The 16,294-nt window shown below is 45.0% G+C and overlaps 8 protein-coding genes and 1 long non-coding RNA gene across 9 annotated transcripts in view; 8 read left to right on the top strand and 1 right to left on the bottom strand.

Moving 5' to 3' along the window:
- LOC103694196 (uncharacterized) overlaps positions 1-12,993 on the bottom strand; it is a 26,350-nt gene extending 13,357 nt beyond the window's left edge. Inside the window, exons 1-2 of the long non-coding RNA XR_015642897.1 lie at positions 12,022-12,993; positions 9,873-9,980 (exon numbers count right to left, since the gene is read on the bottom strand). This is a non-coding gene — a long non-coding RNA (uncharacterized LOC103694196). The remainder of the gene's footprint in view (positions 1-9,872; positions 9,981-12,021) is intronic.
- The window catches only part of Pcdhga1 (protocadherin gamma subfamily A, 1), a 180,417-nt gene that overhangs the window by 54,341 nt on the left and 109,782 nt on the right, over positions 1-16,294 (top strand). The window lies entirely within an intron of this gene.
- The window catches only part of Pcdhga2 (protocadherin gamma subfamily A, 2), a 173,867-nt gene that overhangs the window by 47,791 nt on the left and 109,782 nt on the right, over positions 1-16,294 (top strand). The gene's annotated exons all lie outside the window — the stretch shown is intronic.
- The window catches only part of Pcdhga3 (protocadherin gamma subfamily A, 3), a 168,673-nt gene that overhangs the window by 42,597 nt on the left and 109,782 nt on the right, over positions 1-16,294 (top strand). The gene's annotated exons all lie outside the window — the stretch shown is intronic.
- The window catches only part of Pcdhga4 (protocadherin gamma subfamily A, 4), a 157,625-nt gene that overhangs the window by 31,549 nt on the left and 109,782 nt on the right, over positions 1-16,294 (top strand). The gene's annotated exons all lie outside the window — the stretch shown is intronic.
- The window catches only part of Pcdhgb2 (protocadherin gamma subfamily B, 2), a 152,644-nt gene that overhangs the window by 26,568 nt on the left and 109,782 nt on the right, over positions 1-16,294 (top strand). The window lies entirely within an intron of this gene.
- Positions 1-16,294, top strand: part of Pcdhga5 (protocadherin gamma subfamily A, 5) — a 148,112-nt gene that overhangs the window by 22,036 nt on the left and 109,782 nt on the right. The window lies entirely within an intron of this gene.
- Pcdhga7 (protocadherin gamma subfamily A, 7) overlaps positions 1,243-16,294 on the top strand; it is a 124,834-nt gene continuing 109,782 nt past the window's right edge. Inside the window, 1 exon segment of the mRNA NM_001014773.1 lies at positions 1,243-3,876. Coding sequence (NP_001014773.1) covers positions 1,447-3,876 — 2,430 coding nt within the window. The 5' untranslated portion in view covers positions 1,243-1,446.
- The window catches only part of Pcdhga8 (protocadherin gamma subfamily A, 8), a 113,967-nt gene continuing 109,782 nt past the window's right edge, over positions 12,110-16,294 (top strand). The window contains 1 exon segment of the mRNA NM_001037156.1: positions 12,110-14,671. Within this exon segment, the coding sequence (NP_001032233.1) occupies positions 12,248-14,671 (2,424 nt within the window). The 5' untranslated portion in view covers positions 12,110-12,247.

Consider the following 16,294-nt stretch of genomic DNA (forward strand, 5'->3'; position numbering starts at 1 on the left):
CTATTAAATCCTTTTAGAGAAGGTCTTGTTAAGTGGCACAGTGTAGTCTAGAACTCCCTGTGTGGCCTGGGCTGGACCTCCATGTCCCGAATACTAGACTACCACCATGCCTAACTAGTTTGTGTTTTTAAATAATAAGATAGGAGTAATAATGTGTTCCCAAGCTGATATTGTGCCATTTATATTTCTATAGTTATTACAGAAGTGTTTGTTTCCAAACCTAAGTTTTCAACAGTGTTGAACAGTTGAACAGTGTTGATGATTCTCTGATTTGATTTTAATATTAATTTTAAACATTCTATATCCTATGTATAGGTCATGTGAATTAAATGGCCACCTGTACAAACATGATTGTTTTATAAGCTCTGAGAGAATACGCTATTTTCATGTATCATAAATTTTGAGCAATTTTTAAACTACATCTCGAATATACATCAGCATGCCAAAGCTAGCTGGTTTTCCTGGGTATATGCCTAGTTTTAGTCTTTCACATGAGTTTCCTGTGGCCATATAATTTGAACAAATGAAGCATTTACTATAGAAAACCTATAGAACTTATCAACCATTAAACATATGAAAATCATGAGCTAAGGAAACTTTTTGATCAACTTACCATACAAATACTTACTACCAAGCTAAATTGTCAGCGAGTTTGACTACATATTTAATTTTGAATCTTCATGGAAACAAACCTGCAAGATCATCTGACTGTTTTATCATCTGCTGATCAAATGCTATCACGGTGACAGTTGTCAAAGGGAAGGATAAGCTAGCAGAAATAGTGTTAATACCTGGCTTTTTTTTAAAAATAAGAAATAAACTAAATAGAACACCAAATAAATGATTCGTCAACAGAAAATGTTCCAGAGAATGTAAAGTATTACATAGAGATATGTTTGCAGAATAGTTTTACAAAAGAGATTTAAATAACGTTTACATGTTTGCCTACCAAGGCTTAATTTTCTCTAATTGAAATGTGAATTTGTGCTCAAGAACGTAACCTCAACGTTGCTTCTTGAAAGATATTTTTAAATGTATTTGGATTTATCAACTAGTCAATACATTAAAATGAATCTTTAAAGTATATCCGTGGTGTCTGAGATGAAGAAATTTAAGCAAACAGCAATTTTGAAGAATTAAACATCTTTCTGTAAAAACCCGTTTATTTTGCTTCAAGATGGTGCAGTAACTTAGTAAGGACTCTGCGTGCCGCTGTTCACCAACCATGAGATGGTGGTGACGGAGTTCAGACAGAACCACCGAGTTTACAACACAAAGAAAGGACAGACTGAGACAAGCAAGCCTTCCTCCAAGCCGCATCAAACTCAAGCCGAATGGCTGGATTCCCGGCTTCCCTTCCGCACACCAGGATATTGGAGAATACAACTGGGTTCTGAAGCACATTCCGAGACCTCTCAGGGTGTGAGCAAAATCTGCAGGACAGCAATGGCGCCCGGGCAGAGGGGCTGGGGCTCGGACTACAGAGGATTTGTGCTGCTCTCCATTCTCCTGGGGACCCGGTGGGAAGCCTGGGCAGGACAGATTCTCTACTCCGTGTCTGAAGAGACAGACAAGGGATCTTTTGTGGGAAATATCACCAAGGATCTGGGATTGCAGCCTCGGGAGCTGGCGGAGCGCGGAGCCCGCATCATCACCAAAGGTAAGACCCAGCTTTTCTCACTGAACCCGCGGAGCGGCAGCTTGGTCACCGCGGGCAGGATAGACCGTGAGGAATTGTGCACTCAGAGCCCGCGATGTCTCGTGAGCTTTAACATCTTGATAGAAGACAAAATGAATCTTTACCCCATAGAGGTGGAAATAATGGATGTTAATGACAACGCACCCAGATTCTTAACAGAAGAAATAAATGTAAAAATAATGGAAAACGCAGCTCCTGGGATGCGGTTTCCACTTAGCGAGGCTACAGATTCAGATGTGGGCAAGAACTCCCTCCAGAGATACCAGCTCAGCCCCAATCACCATTTCTCTCTGGTTGTGCAGAATGGAGATGATGGGACCAAGTACCCAGAACTAGTGCTGGAGAAGGCTCTTGATAGGGAAGAAGAGGGGCTTCACCATCTGGTCCTCACAGCCTATGATGGCGGGGATCCACTCCGATCTGGCACCGCCAGCATCCACGTGACAGTGGTGGATGTGAATGACCACACGCCAGTCTTCTCTCTGCCCCGGTATCAAGCGACAGTCCCTGAGAACGTGCCAGTAGGCACAAGACTTCTCACAGTAAATGCTATCGACTTGGATGAGGGGATCTATGGGGAAGTGACTTACTCTTTCTGGAAAATAACTCCAGAACTTCTGCAAATGTTCCATCTGAGCTCCCTGACAGGAGAACTGTCGACGTTAAAAGGTCTGGATTATGAAGAATCCAGCTTCTATGAACTGGAAGTTCAGGCTCAAGATGGGGCTGGAAGTCTGACCAAGGCAAAAGTACTGATCACAGTTTTGGATGTGAATGACAATGCCCCAGAAGTAACTGTCACATCTGTGAGCAGCCCCGTCCCTGAAGACACACCACCTGGGACAGTGACCGCTCTCTTCTACCTCCAAGACAAAGATTCGGGGAAGAATGGCGAGGTGACCTGCTCTTTGCCAGAAAACCTTCCTTTTAAGTTAGAGCGATCAATTGATAATTATTACAGGCTGGTCACGGCACAAAACCTGGACCGGGAAAAGATGTCTATGTACAACATCACACTGAAGGCCACAGATGGTGGAATCCCTCCCCTGTCCACTGAAACTCACATGTCCATTCATGTGTCAGACACCAACGACAACCCACCCACCTTTTCTGATTCCTCGTACTCCATCTATGTCCCTGAGAACAATCCCAGAGGCGCCTCCATCTTCTCGGTGACTGCACAAGACCCTGACAGTGACAAGAATGCCCAAATCACTTATGCTCTAGCAGAAGACAGCATCCAGGGAGTGCCGGTGTCCTCCTACATCTCCATCAACTCTGACACTGGTGTCCTCTATGCACTTGGATCCTTCGACTATGAGCAGTTTCGGGATCTACAACTGCAAGTGACTGCTCGTGACAGTGGGGACCCACCTCTCAGCAGTAATGTGTCATTGAACCTCTTTGTGCTGGACAGGAATGATAACGCCCCTGAGATCCTGTACCCTGCCCTCCCCACTGATGGTTCCACAGGGGTGGAGCTGGCTCCCCGCTCTGCAGAACCTGGATACCTAGTGACCAAAGTGGTGGCTGTGGACAAAGACTCAGGCCCAAATGCTTGGCTGTCCTACCGCCTGCTTAAAGCCAGTGAGCCAGGGCTTTTCTCAGTAGGGCTACACACTGGTGAGGTGCGCACAGCAAGGGCTCTTCTGGACAGAGACGCACTTAAACAGAACCTTGTAGTAGCCGTACAGGACCATGGCCAACCCCCACTCTCAGCCACAGTGACACTTACTGTGGCTGTGGCCAACAGCATCCCTGATGTCCTGGCAGACCTAGGCAGCATTAGGACCCCCAGTGAACCTGATGATTCAGATATCACCCTCTACCTGGTGGTGGCAGTGGCCACTGTTTCTTGTGTTTTCCTTGTCTTTGTCACTGTGTTATTGGCTCTCAGACTATGGCGTTGGCACAAATCACACATGCTACAAGCTTCAAGTGGTGGGCTGGAAGATGTGCCTGCCTCACACTTTGTAGGCTTGGATGGCGTCCAGGCTTTCCTACAGACATATTCCCACGAGGTTTCACTCACTGCAGACTCTCGAAAGAGCCACATTATCTTCCCTCAGCCCAACTACGTGGATACACTTATCAGTCAAGACAGCTGTGAGAAAAGCGATTCTTTGTTAACATCCATAGATTTTCAAGAATGTAAGGGTGAAACCCCGAGTACCCAGGTGAGTTCGTTTCTTTACTTTTTCTGTGTGCCTGTGTGTGTGCAGTACTCTCGTGATGCCAGGTTTCTTCTTCTGTTGTTTTGGGAGGGTCTCCTATTTAAACCCAGAGCTGGTTGATTTGACTAACGTGGCTAGTCAGCTTGCGCCAAGATGCCTTGTCTCTGTCTCTCGTGCTCTGGGATCACAGGTGGATTATCATGCATACTTGGTACTTACACACAGGGGTTGGGGATCCAAACGGTGACTCTCACACTTTCAAGTCTATTAATTCATCCATGAACCATCTCCAAAGGCCTCTCTTCCTTTATCATAATTTCCACAAGGATTATCTTTTGCACGAAATGTCTCTATCATTTTGCAAAAACAAGAACTTGAAAAATATAGATTTAAAAACTTTTAAATGGTGCAGAAAAGTTCACCAGTTTGTTTCAGTGGTTTTACTTTAGCAAGAAGCACATGGATTGGGATATCTTTTCATTAAACAGTGTGGTTTAATTAGATTTTACAAGCATGTAAATAGATAGACTAAGACAATTTTGTCCTATGTACTTAATTCCAACTTCATTTTCTGAACTCAAATATCCTCTAAATGAAAATGAATTGTTGAGTCTCTCCCTTCGTTAAGAGTGAAGCATTCCTTAGCCACCCTCCTGGGGTTCTCCTTAGAATTCACATCTATAAAAGAGTCTTAATGATTTTTCAGTCTGAAGCCTTTCTCTGTTTTGCTTCTCTGTAACTGAAATTAGCGGACTTTAAAGCTTTAGTTGCTCAACTGTGTAAAGCACAGTCACCTACTAAAGCTGGGTTGCTCATAGAATATTAGATATATACTCTGAGGATGAAATGTGTCCAGCACAAGTGTGAATACCTGAGTTCAATTCTCGATACTCATAAGAAAAATGCAGGTTATGGTGGTGCATTTTTAATCCTTGTGCTGGAGGCAGAGACACCGGTTTCTGGGATGAGTCTGGCCAGCGTAGTTTAACTGGCGAAATCCCAACCGCCAGTGAGAGACCCTGACTCAAAAAGATAAGGTAGGTGGCTCTTGCAGAACAGTGCCTGATACTTACCACTGGCCTACACACACACACACACACACACACACACACACACACACACACCCCTCAAACAAAAGAATGAAATGTGTCAAATATCAATGAGATCTATATAAAGCAGTCATGGTATCTAATACTACACTAAAATTAATTGGTCGAAATGGATTCAATCTCCGATAATATATGTCATATTATTCCAAGGTAGGTGTGGTGGTTTTGCTTGTTATCGCAACAACACTCAGGACAAACAAGAACTTCGGGCCAGCCTTTTCAATCTCAAACCCCAGTATCGCTTCAAATGCTGTAACCCTATTGAGAAATGGGCAATTGCCTGTCTTCACACACAACGCCAACGTATTCTTTTGGTGGCATTCCAGCTGAAACGTCTGTGTCCTCCCAGGGTGGGGGTTGGGAGGTGATACCGGTAAGAAGGCTTTATGAAATAACCACCTCATACTCTCAAACCCCAGATCAATATTCACCTTCATTTATCCATTCTTCTGGGAGGGGGAAAGACTAGAACTAAGGAAGGGGAAGGACTACCTCCATATTTCCTCACAAAGTGCTCTTGTACTACAGTTATGTAGAAGAAGAATATGACAAGGCGATAATGACGACTGGGGCCTTCTGAGTGCTAATTAAAAGGGTTACGGTCTGTAGTGTTTGCCAATGGACCAGCACTTAGTAGCACGAGAGAATAGTTTACTCCTATAGCGTTCCAATGTGTACTCACTCAAGAAGAGGGCACTAATTAATCTTTGGGGGAAGACACACTGGTGTAAATAGAGTATCTAGACACATTGAGAAGAAACTGCCCTAATCAACACTTATTAGATTCTCAGATGTATTTTAAACAGAGAGAAGTCAGCACTAAACAGAGGGATCTATTGAAAGCCAGCCTTCCAGGGTGGTTTTCCAGCCGATTCCAAGGTTACCGTGAAACATAAAGCAAGTGCAAAGGAAGCGACCAGCCCATGAACTTTAGTCCCTTTGTGTCGCAAGGTCAAGTCATATTCCCTGGGTGATTCGAGTGCTGATGTTATCTAGTAGGAATAACTGTGATGGACATGGGTGGTCTGACTGCTCAGCTTGCATCATCCCTTTACCTGTGAGGATCAGAAAATATCGCTGTTCGCCAAGTGCTCAGAGAATTTTTGGAAAATAAAATGACTTGGATGATGAATATGAATTGCAGTTTTGAAAAAACACATTTCCTCCAGGTGATGGGGCACGACTTTAATCCCAGCACTTGAGAGGCAGAGGCAGGTGGATCTCTGCTGATTCAAGGCTAGCCTGGTCTACCTACTTCCAGGATAGCCAAGCTATGTAATAGACCCTACTTCAAAAAAAAAAAAAGGAGGAACATGAAGAAAGAAAGAAGAACATTAAAAATTATATAAAACAGAAGGAAAAGTATCCCACATATCGATGCTCAATAAATATGCAATGTTATTGCTCTCTGAGATTATTGAGGCAGAGAACGTGTTACAGTCATGTTTGGCTCACTACTTGTGTATTAAAGATTAAAGCATGATTATGCCAACGTATATTATTCATTTAGCGGCATGATCCTAGAAATTTGTAACAAAAGGCATTTCTGACAATACAATTTTGAACGTTATCAAATGTATGGAAATTGCTAATTAAAAACCTCCAAGAGCAGAGGCTGCAGTTTCCTACTGTTGACTCTGGGCGCCGCTGTTGGCCTGACTGGAGATTCTGGAGCACCTCGTCTCGCGCAGCCGCAGAGCTCTTTCCAAGGCTTCCTTTCTCAGCCTTCTTTGCACCGCTTCTTTCCGAACTAAAGAAGAATTCTTTCATGGACTAGAACTGGTACCAAAGTCCGTTTGGAGCCCGGAATATCCGCACCACGGAACTTCTTCGTAACCCGGCGTCTCCAGGCTGGTGAGCAAGCAAAGGGGAGCAAAAAAGATGCGGGAGGGCGCTGCTGAGAGACGCCGGGGACACAGGCGGCCAATGCTCCTTCCCTTCCTGCTGCCTTTGTTCTGCCCCGCGCTCTCTGAGCAGATCCGTTACAAGATCCCCGAGGAAATGCCCACCGGCTCGGTAGTGGGAAACCTCGCCAAGGACTTGGGCTTCGGTGTCCAGGAGTTACCGACGCGAAAGCTACGCATCAGTTCTGAGAAGCCTTACTTCACTGTGAGCTCAGAGAGCGGGGAGTTGCTAGTGAGCAGCAGGCTGGACAGGGAGCAGATTTGCGGGAAGAAGCTGGTGTGTTCTCTGGAATTTGAGGCTGTTGCTGAAAATCCATTGAACTTTTATCACGTGAGCGTGGAGCTGGAGGACATTAATGACCATACACCAAAATTCGCTCACACATCCTTTGAATTGCAAATAAGTGAGTCCTCAAAACCGGGGACACGATTTATCTTAGGATCCGCCCATGATGCAGATATCGGAACCAATTCTCTGCAGAATTACCAGCTTAGTCCCAATGATCATTTTTCACTGGTGAATAAAGAGAAGTCAGATGGTAGTAAGTACCCTGAACTGGTATTAAAGACAGCTCTAGACCGGGAAAAGCAGAAATTCTACCGCTTGGTCCTGACTGCTTTGGATTTTGGGCATCCACCCCTCAGCAGCACTGCACAGATTCAGGTCCTAGTGACCGATGCCAACGATAACCCTCCAGTGTTTAGCCAAGACGTATACAGGGTGAGCCTTCCGGAAAACGTGTACCCAGGAACCACCGTGCTTCGGGTGGTGGCCACAGACCAAGACGAGGGTGTCAACTCCGAGATCACGTTCTCTTTCAGCGAAGCTGGCCAGATTACCCAATTTAACCTGGATTCTAACACCGGAGAAATTACTACTCTAGACACATTAGATTTCGAAGAAGTCAAAGAATATTCCCTTGTTTTGGAAGCAAAGGATGGTGGGGGGATGATTGCGCAATGTACGGTGGAAATAGAAGTTCTAGATGAGAACGACAATGTCCCCGAAGTGTTATTCCAATCTCTACCTGACCTCATAATGGAGAATACTGAGCCAGGAACGTACATCGCTCTGCTTAAAACCCGTGACAAAGATTCTGGACGCAATGGAGAAGTTATCTGTAAATTAGAAGGCGGTGCCCCGTTTAAAATACTCACGTCTTCAAGAAACACATATAAATTAGTGACGGATGGAGTTCTAGACCGTGAGCAGAACCCGGAATACAACATTACTATCAGAGCTACCGACAAAGGTGACCCGCCTCTCTCTTCCAGCTCGAGTATCACCTTGCGTATAGGCGATGTGAACGATAACGCTCCAGTTTTCACGAAGGGTTCGTACCTAGTCCATGTTGCGGAAAACAATCCGCCTGGAGCCTCCATCGCTCAAGTCACAGCCTGTGACCCGGATTTGGGGGCCAATGGCCAGGTTTCCTACTCCATCATAGCCAGCGACCTCGAGTCTGAATCGCTGTGGTCCTACGTGACTATAAACGCGCAGAGCGGAGTAGTAGTCTCGCAGCGCGCCTTCGACCACGAGCAGCTTCGCTCCTTCCAGCTGACACTGCAGGCGCGCGACCAGGGATCGCCCGCGCTCAGCGCCAATGTGAGCATGCGCGTGCTGGTGGGCGACCGAAACGACAACGCGCCTCGCGTGCTGTATCCCGCTCTCGAGCCCGACGGCTCTGCGCTCTTCGACATGGTTCCGCGCGCTGCCGAACCCGGATACCTGGTCACCAAGGTGGTGGCTGTGGACGCAGACTCAGGACACAATGCCTGGCTGTCTTACCACATACTGCAGGCCAGCGATCCCGGGCTCTTCAGCCTGGGGCTGCGCACAGGCGAGGTGCGCACAGCGCGTGCCCTGGGAGACAGGGACTCAGCGCGGCAGCGCCTACTGGTCGCTGTGCGTGATGGTGGACAGCCGCCCCTCTCGGCTACAGCCACGCTGCACCTGATCTTCGCTGACAGCCTGCAGGAGGTCCTCCCAGAATTCAGCGATGACCCTCTGCCCCCGGACCCTCAATCAGAGCTGCAGTTCTATTTGGTGGTGGCCTTGGCCTTAATTTCTGTTCTTTTCCTCCTGGCTGTGATTCTAGCCATAGCACTTCGACTGCGACACTCCTCCAGCAGGAAGGCATGGGGCTGCTTTCAATCAGAAGTGGTGGTTCCCCCTAACTACAGCGAGGGAACTTTGCCATATTCTTACAACCTGTGTGCAGCACCCACGGGGAAGGCAGAGTTTAACTCCCTAACATGTAATGATCAGTTGAAATCAGGACAAGATCTACTATTTGCGGATTCAGCGGGGGCCTTGTTTCCACTTTGTAATTCCAATGAGTCAACCTCCCATCAGGTAAGTGTCCTGCAAGCATAATGTACTCTTTTCTATCAGTTCTTCATAGTCTCAGGAAATACATACTTTTCAGATAGAACCAGTTCTTAAGTTATAATGAAAAGTTAGTGATGTGGCTAAGTGACTAAGATCACCTGCCTAGTATGATGATGCAGTCCCTAAGTTGGTAAAAATGTGTTCATGGGAGATGGAGAGAGACTCTTCCAGAGGACCCAGGTTTGGTTCCCAGCACCCACTGCTGACAATTGTCTGAAACTCCTGTTCCAAGGGATCTGATGCCCTCTTCTGGCCCTGGAGGGCATCAGACACCCCCAGTGCATAGACATGCATGCAGACAAAACACCTCTACACATTTAATAAATCTGAACTATGACCATATGATTCTTCAAAGAATAGATAAAGTAAGGGCACGTGCATGCCTTACAGGTGTAACACGCCAACCTCAGGCTCTCTGCTAGTACCCTTATCCTCCAGTGTGGAAAGGTGCAGTGTTGGCTCTCCTTAAAATTTAATGACATTTCGTCCTGAATTTTCTCCCTGATGCTTAATAAGATGAATGCTTGTTGTAACTTGAACGTAATATAAATATTAACGCGGTCATTGAGTTGGGTGTGGGGTGAAATGACTTACATCTTTAAGTCCAGCACTTGGGAAGCAGAAGCAAGTGGACTTTGAGGCCAGTCTTGTCTACAGAAAGAGTTCCAAGATGGCAACCAGGGCTACACAGAGAAACCCTGTCTGTAAAAACAAAAGCAAAAAGTCATTGAAATAATCATTAAAGTCAACAACACACTAAAAATGATATTTTCTACTGATTTAGCTGTTATAGCTTCTAAAATGTTTTGAGTTTTTATGATAATTTCCCTTTCCCCCCAAAGACTACCAGAATAAGATCTCTTTTTTTTTTTTTTTTTTGGTTCTTTTTTTTCGGAGCTGGGGACCGAACCCAGGGCCTTGCGCTTCCTAGGTAAGCGCTCTACCACTGAGCTAAATCCCCAGCCCCAGAATAAGATCTCTTAAACTCAGCTCTATGTCCATGACCCCTTGTAACTTTTATACAATACACTTTGTGTAATCAGTTACTTAAAAGAAGGTTCAGTATTCATCAGAGACCAAAAGGCTTGATAATACATGTGTTTAATGCCAGCATTTGAGAGACAGAGGCAAGGTCAGCCCAGGCTATATGAGACCCTTTCTAAACCAACAACCAAAAGCCCAGAAGGTCAACAGCAGATTGTTGTCCCTTGAAGCATAGGTTTTTGAGACTTTATCTGTTCTGAAGTTCATCCAATAGGCTCCACCATTGAAGAGATGGACAATGCCTTTCCTCTGTTCCTTCCTGACACACTCCAGAATATAATTTTTAAAATTGGTAGTGGTAGCTGACCAGTGGTGGCTCATACCTTTAATCTTAGTGCCCGGGAGCCAAAGGTAGGCAGATCTGTGCGTCTGAGTGTGGCCTGCACTTTGAATGTTTGGGTTTTTTTTTTCTTTCACCTTTAATATGCCTTCCAAGGATATAACTCATGTCTCAAGGCTTAAAAAGCAAGGTCCCTGTCTGCTGAGCCATCTGGATGGACACTAGCATCCATCTTTCCTTTGTGCTCCTAAATTAAGATACCTAGAGGTCTTCTACAAATTAGATTACCTATGAGTAGAAATAGTCTTGAAGTTTTCAATGTTTAGACAAACTTGCCAATCTGCTGTGCAAATATCAATTATTAATACATACGAAAGGTCATACTACATTGTGTCACTCTCTCTGGGCAATCTGTAGCACCTGCTTCAGTTACTACTTCAAACAGTTGATAGCATTTTCATGGTGGCCTTAATCTTTGTCTTTTTTATAATAATTATATATGTTCCTCGCTTTTTGTTGTTATTTGGATGAAAGTGGTAGTGGTAGGGCTAACCTAATGTGTGCGTGTGTGTGTATTTGTGTGTGTGTGTGTGTGTGTGTGGTGTGTGTTGTGTGTGTGCTTCTCCCTTAAACACTCATCTTATTTAAAGTGCAACTATTGCCAAACTTGATAATGCACACTTTTAATCCCAGCGCCTGATCTACCTAGCAGACCAACATTCATATTCATTCTCTCTCTCTCTCTCTCTCTCTCTCTCTCTCTCTCTCTCTCTCTCTCTCTCTCTCTCCATATATATGCTTTTTGCTTTTAATTGTGTCTTTAGCTGCCCCTTCCAAGTATTTTTCAACTAGGAATAGATTTAAAATAAAACAAGTCAGTAGAATCTGATTTTTAAAAATGAATTGTAAAAGTATTCATCCTGCTCAAATTTTGCAACGTTAATCTGAAAATTTACTGGTGTGTAATTAAAATAACATCTAATAAGAAAGCATAAAAGCAACACCTCTGTGGAAAGCTACTATGCTGATCAGTTTAAACCAGAAGAGCAATTCTCCAAACGATCATCTCCAGTGGATCTTGTTTACTCTGAGAATGAATTAACTTCCAGTAACAACTAGAATTCTTAATTTAGTGGTGTATGTTGAAACCAGTCACACAAAGCTAGGAAACAATGGGAGGTAAAACTGCCCTGTTTGCTTTTAGAGGCGTGAATGTGGACCTGTCATTCGAAGCAATGCTAGCCCACGGACCTGATAGTTAATATAACCACACTTTATCCAACACACATTTGCACTTTCTTCTAAAATATGTATTTAGGAACAAATTTTAATTTAAAGGAATGAAAACAATTCACTTGCAAAGCTTAAGTAACTGTCTACGTGCAGTAACAATTTAGGACTCTAAGCGCCGCTGTTCACCTGCTAAGAGAGAGAGAGATGCACCCGGAAAACCATCGAATTCTCAGCGCTGATGAAATCGGACTGGCAGGTTCCGGAGTCCAACGGCGGAACTGCGGAGAAATTCTGTCCCTCCGTGTATGGCTCTCCAGCTTTCCGTAAGATTATCATTTCCATCATCACAAGCCAAGGTAATCCAGGCACCTGAGCCCGGTGAAGACTGAGAGGATTCTTTTGACAATAAACAATGGCTGCTTCCCAGAATCAACACCGTCATGGCCGGCTGGTGCTGTTCTGTACGCTGATGGGGACGCTGTGCAAGATCGGGGTAGGTCAGATTCGCTACTCGGTGCCAGAAGAGACAGATAAAGGCACTGTTGTAGGAAACATCTCCAAGGACCTGGGGCTGGAGCCCCGCGAGCTGGCGGAGCGAGGGGTCCGCATCGTCTCTAGAGGTAGGTCGCAGCTTTTCTCCCTGAATCCGCGGGGCGGCAGCTTGGTCACCGCGAGCAGGATAGACCGGGAGGAGCTGTGCGCCCAGAGTATTCCCTGTCTTGTAAATATTAACATCCTAGTTGAGGAGAAAGGGAAACTCTTTGGAGTAGAAATCGAAATAACTGATATTAACGATAATAATCCGAAGTTCCATGTTGGGGATCTGGAGGTGAAAATTAACGAAATCGCTGCCCCTGGAGCACGGTATCCACTTCCAAAAGCTGTTGACCCAGATGTGGGCATAAACTCCCTCCAGAGTTACCAGCTCAGCCCCAACCGGCACTTCTCTCTGGACATTCAGAGGGGAGACGACGGAACAATAAACCCAGAGCTGGTGCTGGAGCGCACCCTGGACCGAGAGGAAGAGCCCTCTCACCACCTGGTCCTCACCGCCTCCGATGGCGGCGACCCGCGCCGCTCCAGCACAGCGCTCATCCAGGTCACAGTGTTGGATACCAACGACAATGCCCCTGCTTTCGACCAACCGGTTTACCGCGTGAAAGTCCTCGAGAACGTGGCCCCGGGCACCCTGCTGCTCACAGTGAGAGCTAGCGACCCGGATGAGGGTGCCAACGGAAAAGTGACATATAAATTCCAAAAAATCAATGACAAACAATCGCTATTATTCCATCTTCATGAAAACACGGGGGAAATGACAGTAGCAAAGAATCTGGACTATGAAGAATGCTCATTGTATGAAATGGAAATACAGGCTGAAGATGTGGGGGCGCTTCTGGGGAGGAGCAAAGTGGTAATTATGGTAGAAGATGTAAATGACAATCGGCCAGAAGTGACCATTACATCCTTGTTTAACCCGGTTTTGGAAAATTCTCTTCCCGGGACAGTAATTGCCTTCTTGAATGTGCATGACCGAGACTCTGGAAAGAACGGCCAAGTTGTCTGTTACACGCATGATAACTTACCTTTTAAATTAGAAAAGTCAATAGATAATTATTATAGATTGGTGACATGGAAATATTTGGACCGAGAAAAAGTCTCCATCTACAATATCACAGTGATAGCCTCAGATCTAGGAGCCCCACCTCTGTCCACTGAAACTTACATTGCCCTGATTGTGGCAGACACTAATGACAACCCTCCTCGTTTTCCTCACACCTCCTACACAGCCTATATTCCAGAGAACAACCTGAGGGGCGCCTCCATCTTCTCACTGACTGCACATGACCCTGACAGTCAGGAAAATGCACAGGTCACTTACTCTGTGTCTGAGGACACCATACAGGGAGTGCCTTTGTCCTCTTATATCTCCATCAACTCAGATACTGGTGTCCTGTATGCACTGCACTCTTTTGACTTCGAGAAGATACAAGACTTGCAGCTACTGGTTGTTGCCACTGACAGTGGAAGCCCACCTCTCAGCAGCAATGTGTCATTGAGCTTGTTTGTGTTGGACCAGAACGACAACGCACCTGAGATTCTATATCCTAGCTTCCCCACAGATGGCTCCACTGGTGTGGAACTAGCACCCCGCTCTGCAGAGCCTGGATACCTAGTGACCAAAGTGGTGGCAGTGGACAAAGACTCAGGACAGAATGCTTGGCTGTCCTACCGTCTGCTGAAGGCCAGCGAACCTGGGCTCTTCTCTGTAGGACTTCACACGGGTGAGGTGCGTACAGCGAGGGCCCTGCTGGACAGAGATGCTCTCAAACAGAATCTGGTGATGGCCGTGCAGGACCATGGCCAACCCCCTCTCTCGGCCACTGTAACTCTCACTGTGGCAGTGGCTAACAGCATCCCTGAGGTGTTGGCTGACTTGAGCAGCATTAGGACCCCTGGGGTACCAGAGGATTCTGATATCACGCTCCACCTGGTGGTGGCAGTGGCTGTGGTCTCCTGTGTCTTCCTTGTCTTTGTCATTGTCCTCCTAGCTCTCAGGCTTCAGCGCTGGCAGAAGTCTCGCCAGCTCCAGGGCTCCAAAGGTGGATTGGCTCCTGCACCTCCATCACATTTTGTGGGCATCGACGGGGTACAGGCTTTTCTACAAACCTATTCTCATGAAGTCTCGCTCACTTCAGGCTCCCAGACAAGCCACATTATCTTTCCTCAGCCCAACTATGCAGACATGCTCATTAACCAAGAAGGCTGTGAGAAAAATGATTCCTTATTAACATCCATAGATTTTCATGAGAGTAAGGATGAAGATGCTTGCGCCCCGGTAAGTTTTGTTCTATGACTTCTCTGGGGGATTTTGAGACATGCCGAACTCTTTCATATATTTAAGTGACAGTAATGCAAAAACTGAACACTTAAAAGTCGTAGGCTGTCACTTAGTTCATTTTCCAAATGGTTGGACAAGGCCTGGAATTGTAGGTTAGTTATTAGAGAGCTTGCCTAGTTTGCACAAATCCTGAGTTTGATCCCCAGTAACACATACACTGGGCTGTGTGAGACTCCATCTCAAAACACCGAAAAGACTTTATTTGCAAAGCTTAGATGAGACATTGTTCAACTTTTAAAACATACGATTGTTTTTATCACTCCCCGATCACCTACCACACACAGTATGTTTTCTACTTGCACACATGTGTATTCTAAGTTAGGACTTTAGAAAAGCAGTTGGGATTTCCAAATTCTTAGTTATCACCTTAGAAATCACCAAATATGTGAGGCAATTATATTAGCCAAAAAGTAGGCACTGCAAGACTTCTTGACTTAAAACATCTTTTGAAGTCTACTTCTGTATCGCTCCTGCTTACTATACCTGCTGACTACACTTCAAGCCACAAGCACATTTTAAAATGCAATCTTGGTGGAAAGTGAAACTGGTGTATGAATGTTGAGTGTGGTGTGTGTGTGTGTGGGTGTGTGGGTGTGTGTGTGTGTGTGTGTGTGTGAATGGCCAGCCTTCTCAAGGTCTATACCAATGGAAATATTGCATCTAAAGCAACAGTTCGAAATTAGTCTCCCCCCAAAAGAAAAACAGAAAAATATAATCTTAAACAAACTCGTAAAAGAGTGAAGAATCCATTTCAGTAGACTAACCACGATCATTTTAGGCTGTACATACATCCGAAATGGTGAGAACTCATGAATGATAAACAAATTCCAAATAAGTTAACCAATTCCACAAAAATTATTTATAGTAAAGTATAGGTATTATCAGTATTCCTTGTACCATAAGTCTAATTCCTAATTTATCACCAGTCAAAAATGGAAGATATGATAAATATTTTGTGATTGTGGAGAAGATTGTTTCTCAAGTAATGCAGTATTCCATTCTACGTTGCATATACATGGGAGTAGAAATCAACTTCATACTTTCTGTAGCCTCTTGAAGCACAATAATTTGAAAAGACAACTACATCGTCAGTACTTTGGCATTTTGGTATTCGTGTAAGGAAAATTTTCTCTTGCTTAGTATGTGTGGGGTCCTGGTTTGATTTCCAGCACTTCAAAAACTAATTAATGGAGTATAGGGTTGGACCAAATGTCACTGTGTTCAGTAACTTTGTGTAATGGGCTTACCATGAGATCAATTTCCCCAATTCCAAAGACATTGCATTATAACAGTGTAGCCCACGGGTAAAGAAACAATGTAGTCTATTTGTGTTGGACATGGAGAATCATTTCCCCAGAAACTTTTCAGAATGAATTGATGTAGTATAAAGAGTAGAATAGAAACTATACAATATGGAAATGAGAAAAAAGCCATTTAGCAGGTTGCCTTGTATCTGTGCTACGTCACTGAGCCAGTCTTCTCAAATGAGTATCTCCTAAAGAAGCAATAAAGATTCTCTTTGGGGGGTTGGGGATTTAGCTCAGTGGTAGAGCGCTTGCC

Source organism: Rattus norvegicus, chromosome 18 (genome assembly GCF_021556685.1).
Source record: "Rattus norvegicus strain SHRSP/BbbUtx chromosome 18, alternate assembly SHRSP_T2T, whole genome shotgun sequence".
Classification (NCBI taxonomy): domain Eukaryota; kingdom Metazoa; phylum Chordata; class Mammalia; order Rodentia; family Muridae; genus Rattus; species Rattus norvegicus.